Raw genomic sequence first — 22,747 nt, 5'->3', positions numbered from 1 at the left:
CTTGGCACTGTTTTTGTGGCACTGTTTTTGTTAATTACAGCCAATTATAGCACGTCCTAAAACCGTTTGCTCAGGGTGAGACCACTGAGAAGGCTGTGTGCGGCAGGAGCTTAAGGAGCCCTGCCAACAGCCAGTGGGAGGCTGTCTGCAAACTTGTGCAAGGGCAGCACTATGAGGAACCAAATACAGGGCTGCTCTGCGACAAGGCTTTGGGGAACCCAAGCAAGAGCAAAGCCACATGTGGAAATGCTACGGGATGCTGCTTTGGGCAGGGTGCTCTCTCCTCAATTCACAGGCGACAGCAGGCCCTAGAAAAGCCAGCTTTGCTATTTCCTTTGCTCTATCAAGCACCCCAAAACAGAAATGACCATTTGGCACTGTTGGCAGAGATCCAGCCAACAGCAAATAAGATGTGAGGTGTGATTCCACCAGCAGGAGCAGAGCAGAGATGAATTCCTGCTGACTACAGTAGTGAAGGTAAGCCTTATTTTAAAGACTCACTAAAGGTGATAATAAAACTGCAACTTTTTCTGTAGGAAAGCCACCCACTAGAAGTAAATAAGGTTGTGACTTGCCTGTCCATCTTTGTACCAGCTGATGACTGCAGCAGGAACGGCATGTGCTTCACACTCCAGAGTTAGGCTGTGGTTGATTTTGATCTTCAACTCCTTAGGGGAGAGACCCATTTCTGGGACATCCCCTCTGTTAATGGTGGGTGGAACTGCATAGAACAGGGGGAGGGAGAGAGACCTTCTTAAGGGACTGTTTTACGCAGCACTTCAAAATTAACTGGGAAAAGGGAAAATCCAGACAATAACTCGAGGAAAGCAAGTGCATTCCCCTTGTAATCTGCCTCTTCCCCACAATTGAGCAAAGGCAATTCAGCCACCTTCAACTTTTTCCAACATGGAAAGTTACCAGAGCCTTACCTAGCCACAGTACTTTGTTACATGTTTGGCTTGAGTTCTACAAAGCTCAGTGTGCTGCAGGCATTATAAAGCACTTCAATGGAAACTAATGTTCTCAGAAACATATGTTTGAACTAAAGTCCACACTTAGGTGGCTAAAACTCAACATTTCCATTCCACTGAAACCTCAGTGTTGCAAAATCTTGTTTCTTTCTGAATCAGAATGAACACAGAGCATTTCAAAATTCTTAACCAATCCCATACCCTGGTCTCAGAATATCTTTTCATTTACTATAAATGCTTTCAAAGCATTTTCCATTCTTTTTTTTCAGTGGGAAATTTTAAATTCTCCCTAATGCAGGCAGTACTGTAATAACTGACAGTTGGAATGGCATTGGCAGGGGGCTGGGTGGGGATGTTATATTGCTATATTGTTGGATTTCAATTATGAACTCTCTTCTCATTATTCCAAGTCCGGGCGGGCCTTATTAAGAACTTCATGTAATTAAAATAACAGTAGAGTTACTGTAAGGGCGCAAATCAAACTCCAATTCAAACTGAAGAGTTAGCAAATTCAAAGAGAGAGAGAGAGAGATGAGAAGCCATGCTTGACTGAGCCTATAATGAAAAGCTTGAACATTAAAACATAATATTAAGCACAGATTCCCAGATTACAGTGCTGTCAGGAACACTTGAATGGGAGAGCTTTTGTGCATATACTAAAATCTCCTGCTTTACCTTACTCAAGGAAGTTTTCCATTAGAATCTAAGGGTCCCCTCCCCATCTGTTTTTCTAAAACACTTTCAGCTTTTGGAATCTCTGCTCACTCTCTGCTCAAATGTGCTGCGTTTGTCCGATTAACCATAACCACAATCATAACCAAAAACATCTCAACAGCAACTGAAGTGCATCATTTCTTAAACATCTTCCCCTGGATGGTACACAGATTTTTGGCCCAAGAACAGCACTTGTAAAGGATACAACAGCTACATTTTTCAGTGCCTGTCCTAAAGCAATACCACAAGCAAATGCTGTTGCTTGCTAAAATAACTAAGAGAAATCCTTTTGTACACCAGGATAGGTAACACAGTGAAAAGAATGCAAAAAGCAATTAACATTGAAAGCATTTCCTTACTGTAGACTTTCACTTCATAGTGTTTCAAAGTTTCTCCAGCCTCATTTGTGGCTATGCAGGTATATCTCGCAGCACTGTGCTTCTGAGCGCTTAGAATCTGCAGGGTTCGACCACCTGCCAAAAAAAGATCACTCCTTAATAGCATCTAAGCTATATTCATGCTGGCCTATTATTTAAATGATTTTGCAGCATATTTCCAATCCCCTGGTCTCCATTCTGCTCTGCAATAAGTTATGAGTGCATAATCTCCAGGAGAGCTTTGGATCACAACTCCTGTTGCTTGCAGGCTTTTGGAAAACTTGTTAAAATTGATTTTTCAAAAAAACCAAACTTCTTGAAGATGTTTAGACAGAAAGGAGTGACTTAGGATTCTGCACTTCCTTCACAGGAAAAGGGAAGCTGGCATTAGCACTGAGACAAAAAAAGGGCAGACTGTTCAACAGAAAGTGTCTCTGAACTGCATTTCTGTTTGTAGCCACACATTCTGGTATAGTATTTCATACAACAGAGATTCATAACTTCCTCCAGAGAACAGATTAAAGCAACAGTCACAATGCGACAGAGAGTTAAAATGAATGATCAGTCAGATGTAAGACTTCAGGTGACCTCTACAACACTGACACCATCATCTGCCTTTCCATAGATTTTATTTGTTTATGATTTAGATGGCCTGAATTCTCAGAGACGAATCACTATTTAATTTGGCTGCAGCTCTTTTCAGACTGCAATCCTAATAATTGTTGTCCCCTTTCTCACTATCAATACCAGCACCACTCCTCCCTTGAATGGCTGCAGTTAATAATACTAAAATACTTGTTCATCTACATTACTTCCATATTACAAGTCAAGATCTTTCCTTTCCTCCACATCCTAGATGCATGAGGTAACAATTACTCCACAAATTAGAAATGGCAAACCACTGACTACATGGGAAAAAATGCCACTTTATTCTTTTTCACTAGCTTTGTTGTTTTACTCTTGCTCCATCTAGTTTATTTCCAATAACTGCAATGAACTTGTTTGCCATCACTTATCTCTACAGAACAACAGGATAAATACCCGAATACAAATAAAATATAAGTAATGAGTCAGTTAATTGTGAAGCACTTAAAGAACGGAGTTGGAAGTGTAAAAACACTGCAGACATTGCGCGTCATAGAAATACATCCTTTGATTTATCAAAAAAGTTATGTGACAGTCAGTAAACAATAGAATTACGTTATTTATCAACAAGAACAAACAAAATTACCTGGCAAAATTTGGATATTTCTGTTTGATTCTAAAAGATTGCCATCTTTCAGCCAGGTTATTGTAGCTGGAGGATACGAATAAGCCTCACAAAGAAGAGATGTTGGACTACTGAGGATAACAGTGACCTCTTCTGCACTTCCACGGCTATCTGCACCCACAATGGTTGGAGGCACTAGGAGCAACAAAATCATTAACAAGAGGAAGGATTCTCTCAAAAGCCATTTTGCTGTTCAGTCTAGAGATCTGGTTTCTGCCGCAGGTAGCTGGGAGGCATTCCTAGCAGATGCAGTGAGACCCATGACCAGACAACATTCATCCAGTTTCACGTTTTGTCCTAAAGTCAATGGTCAGTCCATGTCAATGGAATCCATGCACCCCTAGCTCTTGTCAAACACAAGTCACCAGGAAGCCAGCCATTTCTTGCACAGCAGCTGGCAGTCACTGCCTGATGATCCTCTGAACAGCAGAACTGGGAGGTATGCGCTCAGGAAATGAGGATGAGGAAAACAAACTCGCTATTGTTTGCACTTGGTTATGCAATAATCATCATGAAAGAAAGCAAACTGCAGATGGTTGGAGTTTTTACAAAAAGATAACAACTGAGTTAAAGAACAGAACGCTGTTTCTACTGACCTATGGTTATTTATCACTTACTCAGACAACTACTTTAATTAAAAGACAATCCCAAGGTGATTAGTTTTTGAATTTTTTTTTTTCCTGAAAATAATATTTTTTCTGCAGGATCCAGTCTATCTGTCTTACCAAGTACATTAAGACTGTAACTTCTGCTCTTATCTCCAGCTGAATTGGATGCAACACAAGTGTATCTCCCTGTGTCTGAGACTTGAGCATTGGTGATTTTCAGAAAATGTCCATTGGACAGAAATTTGTGATCTTTGTCCTCCATTAAAGGCTGCCCATTCTTTCTCCAGGTGATCTGTGGTACAGGATTCCCTGGAGTCAAAAAAAAAAAAGAAAATTGTAAATATTAGCTGCTGCATAGCTCCAAGGATATTCCAAGGTCTCTGAATAACAGAAAAATACAGCTTTGAATGTGTTTTTAAAATATATTCTTTAGGGAGATGTTCTGGAATAAATATTGTACAGCCCTTGAACCTCCTGAAGAAATATATACCTCCTCTTAAATTCTACAGGGCTTTAGAGAAGAAATATACGTCATCTCTTGTTTTCATTTGATGCAACCTTCACAGCAAGATGTACCTACTCCTGCCACACACAGGAAGGCTGAACCTGCAATTTAGACATTCCACTCAAGTGAAAATTGTACTCAAAATAGTTTTCAATTGTGAAAACTGAGATCATGGGATGAGTGAAAGTAAGTAATACTGTATACTTTTACCTATCACTTCACATGTTAATGTAACATTGTTCTTCTCTTTCACTTTCACATCTTCCTGCTTATTTTCATCCACAATCCCTGGAGGCACTGGAATCAGATGAGGAGACAACACCAGCAAGTATTATTTACAAACAATTTAAACACAGCAAAGGTTTATTCATGCTCTATGTGTCAGCATATACTTCTCTTAAGTACATATACTAACAAATGGCTCAGATCTACCAGAAACAAGTCCAGATGTGAGACAGTGTAGAGTTCCCTGCTAGAACAACAACTATACCTCTGTTCTGCACCCCTTAACATGCTGGTCCATCAGTAGGACAACAGAGGACCACAGACCTTGAATGGACTCACCTGACCGCCTCCTGTCTTGGGAGCTAGAGAGAAATTCAGGGTCCTGTATTTCTGAGTATGGTCAGCAGGGCAGTGGTGATAAACATTTGCATTGTGAGGCTAGGTGTAATTTTATGCCGGTAAACTGGTAGGTTTTATATGTTTGTAAGCAAATTCTTTCACTCATATTAAACAGCAAGTGATTCATTTGCTCAAAACAATGTGCTGAAGTTTAAGAGTTGTTTGTTTCCCAATATTAATTGGGAAACATCTGGAACTCTGGGGAAATAATTGATTAAAAAAAAATTGGACAGAAAAAGCTTGTCTGCTCACATACCACGTTTTTTACTTACCAGCACACTCAAAGCAACAGATTACCAACAAGTGGATGAATATATATATATATATATATATAACATATTTATGTATGTATGATTCAAATACAGCTGCCATACAGTGAGCTGAACATAATACCTGATTCTAAAGGCATCCTGCTGCAGTATAAATCATGTTTCTCTGAGAAAATAGAAGATAAAACCACATCATGAAAATACTTATCCACATCCCAAACAGCTGTGTAAAAGAAACCTCTTATTGCATGACTGACCACTTGGTGACATATTTCCAAAAAATCCTGGTCACTACAACTATGTGGACTAACAGTTACTGGACGAGAGGGGCCAGACTGTGTGCTGGCAAGGAGTCTCTCGGGCATACAAACCTTCAGATCAACTATTTATTTCAACGTAGAGGCATTTGTAGATTCAAGACAAAGTCAGATGGCATCAAAAATGAAGTAGACATGAAGTGCTATGCAATGAAAAGGAGGCCTGTAATTCTAAGAAAGCAACCCAGTCTCCAAGACATTTTGGAAATCTTTAAAACAAACCTGCTGGACTACACAGACAGACAATACTCTTGAATAATCCTAAAAAATGCAAACTTTTAGTCCTAGATAGAAGGCCTATTAAAAGAGGAAGTAAAATGCATTCAATGCATCGTGACCTACCAGTAGCCTGGAAGTAAAGGTTTTGATAAACCTAAGATGCTACTGCAGATGGCTTGGTGAGAGCAGCAGTAGCAGAACATTGCATGTAGGAAGATGTGGCTAGCAATGGCACTCTTATCAACTTCTGATGCAGTTCGGACCAAATTCCCTGCTGTGACAGTATAAGCAATGCAATACAAACTTGGATAAGCATTCTAGTGCTCAAACACAACAAGACAAAGATACATCAATGGGTGGAGGAATTAGATGGGAGAAAAATATAATCTAAGATCATAAAGGTCAGGATATAAGTCTGTCGAGAAGTTATTGTTCATAAACAAACTGAGCAACTCATCACTTCAGCCCCACAATAATGCAGGAGGTTGTCAGCATATTAATTTCAGATTCAGACAAGATCACAGCAAATACAGAAGTACTAAGAAAATTACAACAACCTCGTCTGAAAAACTGTCTTGTCTGTTGCACTTTAGGCAACTTTAGGCAAATTATATATGATAATGCTGCAAGACTCTTTCTATCAGTCTTGGTACTTATTGATAGAAATAATAAATAGCTACCAAACCAAAGAGCAGTCTTTTCTGTGGTGAAAAAAAAAAATTAAAAAATAAATAATGTGATGCAATTAGACATTAAAGGTTCTGAACAGCCATCTAAAAAGCCAGCCGAGCTTCCATAACAGGTGAGGATCACCCACTGCACTTATCTTATGTGCTTTACATACAAATCAGAGATCTGTTTTCCAAGATACCAGCTCTAGCATTTTATTTCCATGTAGGTCCTGGATTTTCCTTCACATCTTTGTTGCAACAGATTACTGCCATCACACAACTCAGCTGCACACTTTATACCCAGTGCTGCATAATAGTGCTGGTCTTAATTCATGAGCATTATCACATGTGGTTGCATCCTTCTACTTTCAAGCATGAGATACAAGAAATTCACTGATTTAGTTTAATGTGGGTATCTTGGGCTGTAGTTTTCTTTTGACTTTAAACCAGCTTAAGGTTTAGATTGGATTTCAGGGGGAAGTTCTTTACTATGAGAGTGGCGAGGTGCTGGAACAGGCTGCCCAAAGAGGCTGTGGATGCCTCGTCCCAGGAGGTGTTCAAGGTCAGGCTGGATGGTGTCCTGGGCAGCCTAATCTAGTACCAGATCTGGAGGTTGGTGGCACTGCCTATGGGGGAGGTTGGAGCCTGATGATCCTTGGGGTCCCTCCCAACCCAAGCCATTCTGTGATTCTATGACTCATGTCATCTTCCTTTCAGTAGAGTGGTGAACCAGCAGGGAACTGACCTGGCTGAGAACAAACCTGGCCAGGAAGAAAAACAGACAACTCACTTTTCCTACAATGCAATTCACTTTGTTTATTCTACCCAAGGGATAGTGAAGCTGCGAGCAACAAGAACTTGAAGAGAAGGTGGGAGTCTGGCTGCCAGTATCCCCCAAACTTTGATGAGATTGAAATAGCAACCTAACTGAAGCCAGAGATACATTAACATAGCGTCTGAAGAAGCAACAAACCACCAAAACATACACAGTTCCCAGTCATTCTTAGTTATATCTAAAGAATCCTAAATTTTAAGAACTTCTTAAAATTTCAAAAAATACAGCAAATCCACACACAGAAGCATCTTAACTTTATAACCTCATTTTCTGATCATGTTATTAGATGCACTTTTTTATCCCTAAGGGTATATGCTTTGGCATACACATTTTTAAAACACTAGCAAAGTATACACAACATTTCCTTACTTTTTCTTCTTCTACTGTAGCAAAACTATCACATTCTTACCTAGAACAGAAAGGTAAAAATCCTTCCTCACTTCTCCTGCAGCGTTGGTCACCACACACGTATAGTGCCCTCCATCTGATACAGTTGTGTGTGTCAAACGAAGCGTTCTACCCCCTGAGGCCAAAAATACACAATTATTAGAACCCTGAAACATACTCCCCAATACATTCTCCAACTGTATTTGGGCCCTGAAATACACTCCCCAGCTACATTCTCCAATGCGCTAGTTCCAATTTTGTATGTTTTGGTAAAACTTACAGGCGTACTATCCTCTTTTTTAATGTGCTTAGTCTTATCGAACAAACAGTAAGAGAAACTGACTGACCTTACTCCTGCTCCTTTCATTTTGGTGTCTCTGCTTCAATCCTCAGTACTTATAGATTTGCATTTAACATTCATAACGCTATTTTTTCTATTTAGTAACTTCCAAATTACCTTGACGTATCCCTTCCTTTTTTTCCTTTTTTTTTTTTTTCTTTAATGTGCAAGTGAACTTTGATGCATTCAGACATCTGTCAAGAATTTAAGCAGGAAGTCAACAGACCAACTTGAAATCACCGAAAACTTTGAGACACATTTACAGAGAGCATACAGAGAAAATCCAACCTGCTATAGACAGGTCCCTCAAACTGCACATAAACGTGTCAGGGGTATGCATAAAACTCTTCAGATTGGACCATAAACTTTGGATACAGAATGGAGGATTTGTGCTCATACTTCTGTACAGAAAACTGTGTCAAAATCCAGTGTCTAAGTAAGCAGGACTTTCACTTACGTGAATATTTTATTGTACTGAGAATCTAGGTGACTACAGAGGAAAAATAAATAAGCGGGTATGCACAAAAATAAAGCTATTTTATAAGCAAATGCATATAATTTTTAAGTATGCTTGATCAGAGGACCAAAAACATTGACCTAGAAGAGTCTTTGCTTCTTTTTTTTGGCAGAGGAACAACAAAACAAGCATCAATGAGCATTTAAGAGTAAAAGCAAATGTGGCCAACCTTCAGCCTTTTCCAGTCTCTCATCAGTTGCTCTCACATTAGCAATCATTACCACACAGGACATCACATCTGAACTGTGCATCTCCTGTCTGCAGACTTCTACAGGGTCTCATAATCAGGATGCATCCCAGAAATTTACATTCCCGGCCTTGTGCTTTGAAGGAAGAAACTGCTTAACCTCATTGGTGGATGTGCCTCCACTCAAGAAATCACACCTGCTGGAGGGAGTACTGTGTGACCGAGAAAGGATTTCTCTTGCACTCCCATTTCACACTGATCCCTTTTCCCATGCACACCCTAACCAAAGCCATGTAAGATGCAAAAAAAAGAAGATACCTGCCTGCTTTTCCATACACTTGCACACCCAGAGCTCCAGTGCTGAGGCAGGATACGATTCTCCACGTTTGGCTACAATTTAATAAAAGTGTCTCTCTTTCCTAAAGCTAGCTCTGCAAGAATTGCAGATGTGGTGGCATAGTTAAAGTTTTCTTTTTTTTCCTAAAGGAACTACATGAAGCATCTTCAAAAGCAAACACCAGCATAGTATCTCAATTATCAGACTCACAGTTGACAGCAGTGTGTCCACACATTTAAATCATCTGCAACACCAAGTATTTTTTCAATCAACAGAACTGAAATCTTACTTTGGTAGAGTAACGTTTTACCTCTCAGCATTAGTCAAAGAGGGTTTTTTGTTTTTCTTTACAGGCACAAAGTCTCAAATGCCTTGTTGGTCCCAGCTCACTACTACAAGGTATAGTTTTCTGAAGAACTACATGAAAGCACAAAGTTTGCAGGAAAACAAAGCACCAAGTTCTGGTCTGTTTCCCAGTACAGCTAACATTCAGAGACAATAACATTTTTTTGTGTCTCATTCTTCCTGACTCAGGCAGAACAGGGACACTCAAGCCCAGAAGACATGATTTTTGTTGATGGCAACTATGCACCAAAAGGAATGTGTACCAACTCAAATGGCCAGGATTGTACAGTACAATTATCACCCACCCCTTTCTCCACAATTAAAAAAGCAGAAAATAGGACTACCTGCAATGTCAAAAGCTACAGCGATGGAAAAAAATGCTGAAAAATTCCAGCTTGAAATTCAATTTTAGTTGAGCTTCTACGTACCTTTTAGTTCATCTCTCTGACAGTTTTCTCATATTCCATGTAGGATAGTTTGGTAACTACATGGAATATTGGAAATAGAGATTTCTAGCTAGAATCATTCCAGTTGTTGTCCATACATCTCAGTTGTAGACAAATACTTAATTACTTCTACACAGTTCATAAAGCTGAGCCCCAGACACAACGTAAAATGTATTGCCTGCTTAGTACACATCTTCCATTTGTAATTTCAAGTGCTGCTAACTCCATTTCCTACTGTAAACATAAAGCTCTAACAAAACTGCAGCTGCCAGTCAAGTACTCTCACTTCCCTACAGTATTGCCAAAAATGATGGTTTACAGGAACAGGTACTGAGCCCTTCCTGTTTCAGATATTTCTTGTCAACTGCTACTTATCATAAAAGACATCTGTACTAGTTCTTTGTAGGTGAAGCTGGTTTAAAAAACTAGATCGCTATGAATCATATCTGTCTTCCCCATTGCAAATGATAAGTTTCTTCCCAAGATGTCATTATCTGATGCATTCCTGGATATACATACTGGACTGATACACCGTAACAGCCAGAAATATGGCTTAATTCCATCACGCAGACCGAATAGTTACCACACTTTCAACTCACATGTGTAGCATTCGGTAACAACTTTCCTAGTGTACATCAGCTATTTACCAAGTGCTGCAACCAGTTTGGATTACTAAGTCAAACTTTTTTGTCTGTGCAATGCTCACACTACGGAAAAGCCTTCACTGCACTCCCTGTTTAAAAAAATAGCCACAGCTTTAAATGTATGCTGTACCTGAGAGGATTCGCACTGAGGTGTTTGAAGTGACAGGCCATCCATTCTTGAGCCACATTATTGATGGCAAGGGAATTCCTGAGGCTTCACAATCTAGAGAGATGGGATTCTTCTCCACAGTGCTGATGTTCTCGGGCAACTGAAGGTCACCAGCAATACTTGGGGGAACTATGGAAAAAGAGGAAAGAAAAGTCACATTGCAAAACAAATGAAAGTTAATTTTCCTCTCAAAATATTCTGTCAACCAAGTAAAGATAAGCTTGGCAAGTGAGGAGCTACAAAACTGAGACATTTCTTAAACTGATAAGTATTTTTTTCTGTGCAACTATGTGGAAAAAAAAAAAATTAATTCTATGAGTACTACTACCTTCATTTAATAGCTTAAAATCCCTAGAAAATAACAGTTTATAGTAGTTCTATCCATTATACATTAAGTACAATTTCTAATATTGAATGAAACACTAGGGAAAATGTTAAGAATGACAGAATTATTTTGCTAATGGAAAGAACAATTCCTCTACTAAAGTAACTGCCTCAAATTTATTTATAGATTTTCTTTGCTAGGAGTAAAAGTAATTTCAGTTCTGCAGATCATTCTTTAAAACAAAAAAAAACCCTGGGCTCAAGAATTGAACATCATCCAGACTAAGCAGCCTGAGAAGATCTAAAGTTTCTTTTTACTATCCAGAACTTTGACAATACAGTGCAGCAAACAAAGTAAAACAAAAATTATTTGGTAATTCACTTTGGCCTCTCGTTGTCAACAATGATAATTCATGTTTATTTTCATCCTACACTGTGTTTTTTTCTCTCCCAAACCATTTCTGATTGTTGTACAAGCTTTCCCACTTAAGTGCAAGATGTAAGACATAAAACTACTCTACAGAGATAACCGAAAGTCTCTGTGAAACGGTGGGATTTGCAGAGGAAATCACAGCTAAATTCCTGTAAATTGCTGTCCTAGTTCAGTGGCACAGTAACTCCAGAATGCCTCTTTCTCTCTTGGCTTTACCCTTTCTAAACACAAATATTCAATGTTCAATGAAGCACTAAAAATCATATTCAAAATAAGTGCCTGAGTTAGAATGGCTCTAATGTAGCGTGATGTTCTAATCAATCCCATTAAGTCAAATTACCAAAATGAATTATAGTTCGAGGTACCATCTTAAATTCTTCTGATAGCACAAAACAAGAAAATCTGATGATTAGAAACTTGAGATATGGGCTATGCTCATGTAACTGTCCTCTGGCAGGGGCCATGAGTGTGGTGTTCTTGGTTAAACCTTAACCTCTGCCTCCTACTGCAGAATCCCAAAGAACACTTCGTTATCACAGAATTGGACCTAACGTCACACAAGACTGTCCTATATCCTGATTTTCTGTTCTTGGGAGATGAAGCACCTGAGGGAATAGATTGCAGATGAAAATGTGTTATGAATAAGGCTTGCAGTAAGTATAGTCACCATGTTTAAATACACAAGTATTTATTGGATATCCTCAGGCGAACTTTGTTTCTCGCCCTGCTTTGTTTCTGTTATACATGCCTCATTTTTTGCACACTCACCATGAACATTTAAATCATATTTTCTGTCAGACAGCCCTGCCACATTGGCAGCAACACAGACATAGCGACCCGTGTCCAACACCTGGATATTTCTCAGTTGAAGAAAGTGCCCATCATGAAGTATTGCTATGTCCCTTCCACTGACCAGCGGACGACCATCCTTCATCCATGTTACTGCTGGCTCTGGAATACCTTGAGCCTTGCACTCTAGGGAAATTTCACTTCCCTGGGCAACAACAACTTCTGATGGGTGGCCACTACTGTCCAGTATCGTTGGGCGAACTACAAAAGGAAAAGAAACACACTTCAGGATCTTCACCTGCTTCTGAACAGAAAAATAATCAAGCTTGGCAGAGACAAGTTGAGACAGCTTGGGTCTTGTGGGTCACTGCTGGCAACTCTGTAAAGAACACTCTGCAAATACATAACAATTTCCCCAGGGCTGAGAAAACACAACCAACCTTCCCTTTCCCCACCCACAAAGAAAAAATGTTTTTAAAAATGTAACTTACAGGCAATTTTAAAAATACAATCAAATAGAAAAAAATGTTCAAAATTCTGTCAATCCCTACAGATTTTTGAAGATTTTCTTTTTCATGGGATTTAAAGGGTTTAAAAATAGATCACTTTAATCCTGAACAAAATACTGAATTTGCAGTAAAACTGGAAAATTTCAACTACTTCAAACTAATTGTCCTCACTACTACAGTCCAGTGACAGGAAATGCTGCACTACCTGCCATGTGCTATATCCTGTAGTTAATCTGTGGTCAGATGCCCTTTCAAGACATACAGGTAGCTTCTTGGTAAATCCAAACTGACAAAATTACAATCACAAATCTCCTCTGAGTACCCTGGAATCATCCTGATTAGACATTTTGCAGCTTAACCCCACCACACAGACAACACTTACATAACATGCTCATTCAGAACACTTCATGGTGACTTACTGTACACTTGCAAGCTGTATTCTTTCTTTGCACTTCCAGCTACATTTGAAGCAATACAAATGTAAGATGCAGCATCAGACATTTCAGCAATTGAAATCTGCAGCTGCCTGCCTCCAGATAATATCCGTAACCTTCCTGACTGGTCAGCCACAAGTGGTGAGCCTGAAAGAGACATTCTTTCAGATAAAAGCACAGAGAACGGCAACGAGCTTGCTCAGTGATGTGAATTCCAATGGCTTATTTAACAGTCACTGAACTGCACAATTTCCATTTTAGAATTGCTATATCAGAGTTTTCCCAGACGTCAGGAACTTTGTGCAAACAGATTCTAAGGACTTCTTATACTACTTTGCTGACTTAGAGCAATTTTAGCTACAACACAGCAATTCTCTTCATGCTCACAAACATACAAAATGTCTTGGGAATTTCCACAAATTCATTATTTTCAATAAAACCTGACTTCCTGCACATACCGTGTATGATCATCTCAGCCAGGCCATTCAGTATGCTAACACTTTAGATATGTGATCCACACCTGGCCATCTGCATACTGTGTGTCATGTGGCATGCATGCACATACTTCCGCCCAGGAAATGCTGAGCAGAACTGGAATGGTTACAGTTCAGCAAAATTATGAGACCTTCTCTGAGCAGACTTTTAAATCTTTGAGAACTCAGGCTTGGCAACTATTATCATCTTTGTAAACTGCAGGGAAATTTTTGTGACAGAAAGAGTACATCTCCCACTGATTACTCATAAAAGCTGAATTTTCATTTCCCACTATTTCCCTAAGAAAATGTGCAAAGGTGACAAAAAATTTGACTCCTGAGTTAGATCCAAAATTGCACTACATTCTAGACTTTCAAACAGGTTCAAATTTGCTTTCAACTATTTAAGTGTACATCCTTCAGCACTGCAGCACATTGTTCAATCATTTCATAGTGTGCTTTACAGGCTGCGAAGAGGCAGGGTGAGGCAAGGTATAGAAGAGGCTGATACATCTCATTTTCTCTGAAAAACTTTGGCAGAAAAAAAATTAAAATTTGCTCTTTCTACAAGATGTAATTAATAAAGGAGGGTGCACACAACACTAAACTATGCCTTCAGACAGATAGGTAAAGTTGATAAATAACAAAAAAATTACCGTGCTGGAAGAATTCAACACCTTATTTTATCTAATACTCTGTCTCCAATAGTGTCCACGCTTAAAAGAAGGTGCTAAAAATGCCTACTATTGTCTACTGTTTTGTAAAAACACTTTGTCAATGATTCGTTCTAACCCTACAGCAAAAAGGTGTGCAAACTACTCTTATATATTAAGATGATACGAGAGAAAGGTTCAGTAAACCCCCCAAAGCAACTACTACACTAACTGCATTTTCATCACTTGGCAGGGTGCCACAGCTGCGTATTTCAAGAGAGATTTTGAGGATAAGTCTATGTTACACAGCAGATCACAAGTTCAGCTCTGCCCCACAGTACTGCACTGTGACGCATAGCTAGGCCTGCTGGGATACATAAGTCAGACTTGATGCTTTCCCACTGCACTATATAGTACCAAGTGTAGTGAGAGAGGTTAAGCACTTCATCAGTGTGTATGAACTGTCCAGTTTTACGTCAGCTAAGACATCTCTGCACTGTGCCCTCCTTGCACTACTTTAGGAATAACGGCACCTAAGCCAAGCTGAGGTGATTAGAGAGCATGTCATAATCTACCGCTGTTGTTTTCTACTCAATACCAGAAGGCACCATCTAAAATATTCAGAGGATAAAGAAGAACTGGCAAATCAAAATTATTACATTTTCTTTATTAAAAAAGACAGCAGATGGTCACTCACCATTCTTTCTCCAGGTAAGACTAGGTGGTGGAATGCCAGTAGACTCACATGTCAAGCTTATCAGGCTCCCTTCAATTACTGTCAGCTGAGAGATGTCATCTGAACCATAAATACTTGGTGGAACTAAAAATAAATGCCAAATATCATTTGAAGCAAAATGATATCAGTCAACAGTACAACCAAACTGATCTTCATGCAAATGTGTCCCATTATGCTCTGAAGGAATTATAAGGGTTGCTTTCACCTACTGGCAATGCAAACCAGACCCTGGGCAGGGAATAATATACTTAAGAATAATTGCATCAATCATTCCTGCCCCTGAGCTCTAGTGCAGGAACAGGATCTATTTCTGGCTGGCTTTAAACAACTTTTAAAATTCAGACATAGTTGTTCCCTCACATTTCTCCTGCAGCAACACGTTGGCTGCTACCTACAACACGAAGGACCCCATCCCTTCAGATGACCCACTACAGCAGAGTGCCAACTTTGTTAACAGCTCTGTGACTGTAAGCCAGCTGCAGACAAAATCGATCACTGTTTTTAAGGTGATTCTCAGAGTTTTAAAGAACTTTGGATCAATCAGTAGGGAAGGGATAGCCGCCTTCTTGCAATGGGGAAATTATTTTCTTTAGGTGAAAATAATGTAGGTAATACTTGAAAAGAGACCAAAAAAAGTAGATGAGAATGTAGGCTGAAAATGGAGTAACTTATCCAGCATATTTAAAATGCACACAATAGCAGGCAGTTTCTCCTTCTGACACTTCAGACTTGTTTAGCAGCAAGCAGATGTATTGGCTTCAGAATGAATGGCTAAAACTGAAAAATATGGCAGGCAAGACTTTCAGTCTCTGAGTGTAAACAAAGACTATAATTCTAAACAGTTACCCAGAGGCAACTTTCATGGGCAACTTTTACTTTCTATTAAGCTTAGTCCATCAAAGCTGTTAACAAGCAAGTAGTTATCCCTTCTCCCCAAATCCTCCTGAAATGGTCTCACTGAACAAAGGAACAATCCTTATTCCTCCTGCACCAAAGGTCCTTTGCAACAGTGCAAAACCTAGAAATCTGGGGAAGGAAGAGATCGCAGATGATGATGACATGCATGGTAAAGGGACATATATGCTGCATTCAACAAGACCTGGACAGACAGGAGAGCTGGGCAGAAATTAACCTGATGAGCTTCAACAAGAGCAAGTGCAGGGTCCTGCACCTGGAGAGGAATAACAGCATGTATCAGTACAGGTTGGGGCTGAGGAGCTCTGCAGAGAAGGACCTGGGAGTCCTGCTGGACAACAGATTGGCCATGAACCAGCAGCGTGCCCTGGTGGCCAAGTAGGCCAATGCTACAGTGCATTAAGAAAAGTGTGGCCAGCAGGTTGAGAGGTGATCCTCCCCCTCTGCTCTACTCTGGTGAGGCCACATTTAGACTACTGTGTTCAGTTCTGGGCTCCCCAGTTTAAGAAAAGCAGGGATGTCCAATGAGTCCAGTGGAGGGCCACAAAGATGATTAGGGATCTGATGCATCTCCTGTGTGAGAAAAGGCTGAGACCTGGGACTCTTCAGTCTGGAGAAGAAAAGGCTGAGACGGGTTCTCATCAGTGTTTATAAACATCTAAAGTGCAAGAGTCAAGTCAATGGGAGCAGACTCTTTTCACTGGAAAGCAACAGTAGAATAACGGACAACGAGCAGAAACTGGAACACAGGGAGTTCCAGCAAGGAAGAACTTCTTCACTATCAGAGTGACAGAGCACTGCCCAGTGAAGGTGTGGAGTCGCTTTCTATGGACATATTCAAGAACTGTCTGGGTGCCTAACTGTGCGACCTGCAACAGGGAAACTGCTTTAGCATGGGTTGGACTTGATCTCTAGAGGTCCCTTCCAACCCCTACAATTCTGCAATTGTGTATGCTTAATGTGGGAATAGCTCATGATCTCACATGGTATGGCAATATCCATTCCCAAATTTAAACAACATCAATGTTTCTTTTAAATAAATAATGACATTATTCTATAATAAATATTTTGTTTAATCATTAAAAACCCTGTTATCTAATTGTAGTTTTGTGAATTCAAAGCATTTCAATTGGTATATGGGAGAAAGCAATGGGGCAGGAAAAGCTACCCAAAAATCAACATCTCAAAGAAACACTGTGCCTCATACATCATCTAACGACAGAAACATTTCACTAATGCTATTACTATGATTTAGTGCCAGTAACTTTGTAGAGCATATAAAGCTAGGAAAAATAGCTTTTTTTTTTTAATCTGAATTTCCATGCTTCAGCATTTTAAAATTTAAAGGCTAGTAAGTTACTCTAAATGACATTAGAGTGAATAAATAGGAACCGGACACAAAACTGGTTAGTTAGATCCCTGAACTAGTCATGCATGGAAACCCAAACTGAAAAAAGCCTACAAAGTATCTGGTATTAATTTAGAACCAAATCAAAGAAATTTGGAGAATATGTACACCTTCTTGAAAGTGTTGAACTAAAGAAAATAAGAAAAAGTCACCCTGTTTGAACCACAGCATTTATGAGTTTATGAACCACAGAGGATTTCAGTGTCTCACATCATAACTTCACTCTGAACTCCATTCCCACTCCTGAAATAAGCTTAACAAATCTTACCCCAGATATTGACATTATAGTTCTTTTTAGTTTTCCCAGCAACATTTGTCGCTTCGCAAGTGTAACGGCCAGTGTCCTGTACTTGAGCTCCTTCAATCTAGGAAGAAAACAAAAACCTGGATTTTTTCTTACACTGTTACATAGGAAGGTTACAGGGTGAAGCTGCTCAGGTTTTAATTTTTATGCTTACACCTGTCTCCCTAATATTAGTAACAGTGCAACTCCTGCAAAATCTGTAAATAAACATTTAGATGTCTGTTGTCTGTCAGTCTTCTGCACTGCTCTGTTGCCCCATTAATGCTATTCAGGCTCTAACACACACCCAGCACCCTCCTGATGGGTACACTCCCCAGGAAGTTTCCTGATGCATCCTGACTGCCCAGCTTACCTTCAGCACACTTCCATCTTCAGAGATGCTAAGACCTGGTTTCTTCAGCAAGGGTCGCCCATCTTTGAGCCACGTCAGCATGGGCAGGGGAACAGCATTGCTCTGGCAGAGCAGCTCCATTGCCTGGCTGATGAGCACAGAGACATTTTGTTCCTCTCCCATGATGTTTGGTGGAACTACAGCAATATATCAGAAAAAGAGGTCTTTGGGTATTGCAGACTCCCCATAGTAACACATACTGTAGAGTTAACAAGTCTTTGTTTAACAAAAATAATATGGCAGTTACTACCTTTTTGACATCCAACCTTAGATCTCAATAAGCACCAGAAATTTTATCTACAGAATATCCTCTGCACAACATAAATAGTAGTAAAAGATCAGTCACAGAGAAGTTGCACAGATAAGCCAGGGCTAGAAGAAAAATACTCGAAATACATTTAGAAAGGAAATTCACTTTTATATAAAGATTGGAGAAATATATGTTCCTGATTAAAGGACAGAAGAGTTAATGAGTGTAAATATTCACAAGATAATCAGCAAGCTTGGCCTAAAATGTCATAAACTGTTTCAGACAATGCCAGCATGTGTACTTGGCTTTAAGAAGAACTCTGACTTTAAGGAGAATTTTGTCCAGACATTGCCAAATACAAAAGACAGAACAAAAATTAGGCGGTTCCAGCCAAGTGAAATGGTTAATGAATTAATCACCAGTAGATGTGATTTGCTGTCACGTTATTTTCTGTTCTGTGGTGTTTCTAGGTAATTACTGCAACTGTTGGCACTGAGCATTCTATTTAAGTTTGTACAACAGCTGCAGCAAGAGCCTCATTATCACACATTTCCAAATTACAGGAGAGAAAAATCAGGTTTTGGAGGAGAAATAGTCTATGTAGAAGACAAAAATGCTTCTGGGCACGTTTAAATTGCAACCTATTAGCTGTTCTTGAATGGTATTTAAAAAAAAATAATAAAATCAATGCATACATTTTCCCCATTTTTAACTTTAGCTGTTTTTCTGAAAACAAAGCAATTGAGAAACAATTGAGTACTAAACTTTGAAAATCAGCAAGTGAGCAATTTTTTATTGGGAAACTGTTCACAGCTGGCATTGAAAAGAACTCCCCAAATCAAGGAAGAAACATTACACTGAGAAGATGACATTAAATTAAAAGACTAATGACTGAGAACTTCTTGCTGTCCATGACTTTATATTGTTATTCACAGCTAAGCTTAGTGTCCTTTACTAACAGCAGGCTGGATCACAGTCAGATGAGACTTTCAGACTGCTGAAGCAGCTTTGAGTTGTTAACAAAACACTGGCACTTCATGAGTTTTGAAGCAATTTCAGCCGAGACACAAACTGCCTTGGAAAATGGTGAGATGTGTGCAGCAGGCCATCACACTGCGCTGCTGCAGCTTACCATCAATTTTCTATTGGAAATTACCTTTTCCAGATCAGAGACGGTGAAACAGAACTTGGGAACCCTGATGATAAACTTAGTTTATCTCATTTAGTTAACAACAGCAAACTAGAGAGCAAAAATACTTTTACTGGGGTGCTCAAGCATGATCCAGACGACAACTCGTTAGTGCTCCTAATGGAAGATACATTCTTAAATCCTTAAAGCATTTGATAGGGATTCATCTTCATTTCTTTCAATTTAAAACCAGAAGGCATACTCACTACAAACTTAACATTAAGGCAACTTTAGGTCTGCAATTAAATACTTGCAAAATCAAAACACTTCTAGCAAGAAATTACTTCATCTAGTAACATATATCCAGTGAGTTTTTTAATACTTTTTGTGTACTAAGACAGTTCACTTTGCCCAACAAAATGTTGACCAAGGTCAAATAGAAAAGTTTTTATTGCTGCATTTCCCTCACTTTCTAGCTTAGAAATCTGTTAGTTCAGAAAGTGCACATCTGGCTGCCCAAAATATGTGAGTAAGAAGGGAAGCAGTGGGACCATTCACGAGAAATAGTCTTGGCTTCACTTCGAACAAAAAGATATTGAATTAATTAGCACAAAGGAGATTATAGAAAATCCCAAAGTTGTACTCAGCAGACCATCAATACAGTTCTCAAGATGTCCTGAAAAATAACACTAACAACAAAGTTTTGTTTTTCTTGCACAGGAAGTATTCATCAAAACAGTTGATTTCACAGTTTGGAAATAAGTTAGGGAAAATTCTGGTCCCTGTGGATAAGAAATAAAGTAACTGAAAACAAATCTGTTTATCTTTCTTTGTAGAACTCACAAAGGCCCAGGTTCTTTATGAGTATTATGGAACTGAACATTGGAAGCTGATCCACTACTGCAGAAGGTAAATTTATTTCCAAATACTTTTCCACCAACTATATTTCCCCCCAGCTAAATAAACTGAAATGCAGTAGAAAGAAACTGAGTTCATGAAATGTGGAAAGACAGACACTAGATCATTTGTTTCTGAAGAAATAAAGTTTAAAATTAATCTAATTATGCTCACGGTAATTATATGCTCATGGTAAATATATGATCAGGTTAAGTCCTAACAGAGAAATTACTTTCTGTAACAACCTCACTCAAGATCACCCTGCAGAAGCTCAATAACAGTAAAATTACAACAGTAACTTTACTTACACAACTTTTAACTGCCTCTTTTCATTTCTTCTAGCTAAAAGGGACAGAGATTCCAAAACCAAAGGAACAGTAAGTAGATCCATACTACTTTTGCACTTATGTATACAAATACAGTTCTCCTCAAACTCCAAAAGGTACCTTGTTATTCTTTGTTGTAGATACAAAATGTTATAACCCAATTTAAACCTGAGTTTGCTGTGCCAGAATCCTGACTTTCTCAACTGCCTCTGGCAGATGCAATAAGTAGCCATGACTCAAGTCACAAGTGAGTATCCCAACCACAGTGCCTTTACAAGATTATTCTGAAAGCCAAACACGAAAGCAAACAATTTAAACAGCTGTCTCTATTAGCCTAAGAAAACATGCAATCTTCTAACTTGTAAAATTTCCAGAGTTCTGCTTACAGTTGCCATGCAGTTAGAGATTGGCAGAGTAAAAACATTTTTCTCCCAACTAATCTGAAAGCAAAAACAAAACATCAAGGGCTCTTGAATTCCAAAACCTTCTGTCCACATAAAGTACTGTAAGATTTCTAAAATGGCAGATCATTGTACATCCTCATTTCACTGGTGTACAGAACATTCAACTGTCCAGGGAAACTTTAAACTTGCTACAGCTAAACTCCATGGCTTTCCACCTGACAGCCCATTAATGCTCTTTGATATCTGTACATCACTAGCGATCTCTAAGAACAAAATGCAAAAAAACATCTTATACAAGCTGCTAGAAATGAGGAGGAAGCCAAACAAGCTACAAGAAACGAGGAGGACAGATACATTTACATGTTAAAAAGAATATAGAATTAACTGCTTGACACAATTTGGAAAATTGGCAAAGCACAATAGCTAAAGTGATATCCTGCTTCTCAGAAGAGACAAAGTTGTCTCATTGGGCTCAGTCAGTGTCATGATTAGCACTAAAAAAGACACCACAATTTTGGCAAATGGTGACTTTCAAGCAAGGGCCTGAAAATGAAAAGATTTCAGAGATATGTGGCAAATTCACATTAACTCATCAAGGTTCATTAAAGACCACTGAGCTCTCACCCCCATAACAGCTTTTGTATAAGGGATCAACGTATAACTCACGCAAAGACAAATTCGCATTTTGTCCTATCATTTATAAATGAGCCTTTGTGACACAACTTACAAATTCATTGTTGCAGCTACATTTCTTCAAGGATACACAGAACATATGTACTTTAATACTTTTGTGTGCATATATATATATTTATTATCTTTATTTTTTACTTACATACATGTACACACAAACACACCTCCTGATCTCTTTGGCTTTCATTACGGCTTGGAACAGCTTTTCTTCAATGTTACTAAACATCTGGACCACTAAAGCACGAACAGTTTTCCTCATTCATTGTCAGCAAATTTGTCAGAAAATCTCACCATAAACTCTGAGATCTATATCTCTTTGGCTCTCTCCTGCAGCATTCACTGCAACACAGGTATATTTTCCTGTGTCACTTATCTGAGCACTAGTCAACACCAGGACTCGGCCCCCAGACAGAACCTGCAAAAGAAACACAGCATATTTAGTATATGTGCTTTGATGTAAAGCAGAAACATGAGAATGATTAGATTTTATTCCAAAACAAAATGCTGATTTCCACCATCTATATTTTACCAACACTTTCTTGCACTCCACTGTTCTTCTTCATCAAGACTTGAAAAAGCAAAAGTCTGGCTTTATGCAAACCATAGGAAACTCTTGAACTTAGAAGTCTCTGCACGATAAGGACGTTCCCCTCTCTCACTACTTTCAAACATTGTCACATTTTCTGTCTGTGCCCAAAGTAATCCACATACTTACACAAATTTCACCTCTCGTCTGTCACATCATAAAAATAGCATTCAGAAAGCAACAATGTCCTATTATGTTGATTCAGAACCCTCTCCTTACAGCAGGGACTTGTTTTTCTTCAAGCTGTTATTTTTTGTAATGAGACATTATGCAATCTTAAACTCCAAGAATCTCTTCCGTGTAGAAAAGTGGTCCAGCTTAGTCTTCTTGCCGGTCAGTGAGAA

At 39.0% G+C, this 22,747-nt stretch overlaps 1 protein-coding gene across 11 annotated transcripts in view; it reads right to left on the bottom strand.

The window, feature by feature from the left end:
- HMCN1 (hemicentin 1) overlaps positions 1 to 22,747 on the bottom strand; it is a 182,579-nt gene that overhangs the window by 54,661 nt on the left and 105,171 nt on the right. For all 11 annotated transcript variants that reach the window (XM_085232385.1, XM_085232392.1, XM_085232391.1 and 8 more), the window contains 13 exons: positions 22,109 to 22,232; positions 18,083 to 18,258; positions 17,695 to 17,791; positions 15,065 to 15,187; positions 13,227 to 13,388; positions 12,278 to 12,559; positions 10,714 to 10,881; positions 7,790 to 7,903; positions 4,656 to 4,742; positions 4,058 to 4,249; positions 3,294 to 3,467; positions 2,045 to 2,158; positions 576 to 721 (listed from right to left, as the gene is read on the bottom strand). In XM_085232385.1, coding sequence (XP_085088511.1) covers positions 576 to 721; positions 2,045 to 2,158; positions 3,294 to 3,467; positions 4,058 to 4,249; positions 4,656 to 4,742; positions 7,790 to 7,903; positions 10,714 to 10,881; positions 12,278 to 12,559; positions 13,227 to 13,388; positions 15,065 to 15,187; positions 17,695 to 17,791; positions 18,083 to 18,258; positions 22,109 to 22,232 — 1,959 coding nt within the window. The remainder of the gene's footprint in view (positions 1 to 575; positions 722 to 2,044; positions 2,159 to 3,293; positions 3,468 to 4,057; positions 4,250 to 4,655; positions 4,743 to 7,789; positions 7,904 to 10,713; positions 10,882 to 12,277; positions 12,560 to 13,226; positions 13,389 to 15,064; positions 15,188 to 17,694; positions 17,792 to 18,082; positions 18,259 to 22,108; positions 22,233 to 22,747) is intronic.

The sequence above is a fragment of the Meleagris gallopavo genome, chromosome 10 (assembly GCF_905368555.1).
Source record: "Meleagris gallopavo chromosome 10, MGAL_WU_HG_1.1, whole genome shotgun sequence".
Taxonomy (NCBI): Eukaryota; Metazoa; Chordata; class Aves; order Galliformes; family Phasianidae; genus Meleagris; species Meleagris gallopavo.
Note: the sequence above shows the minus strand (reverse complement) of the source record. Positions and strands in the feature narration are given on the sequence as shown.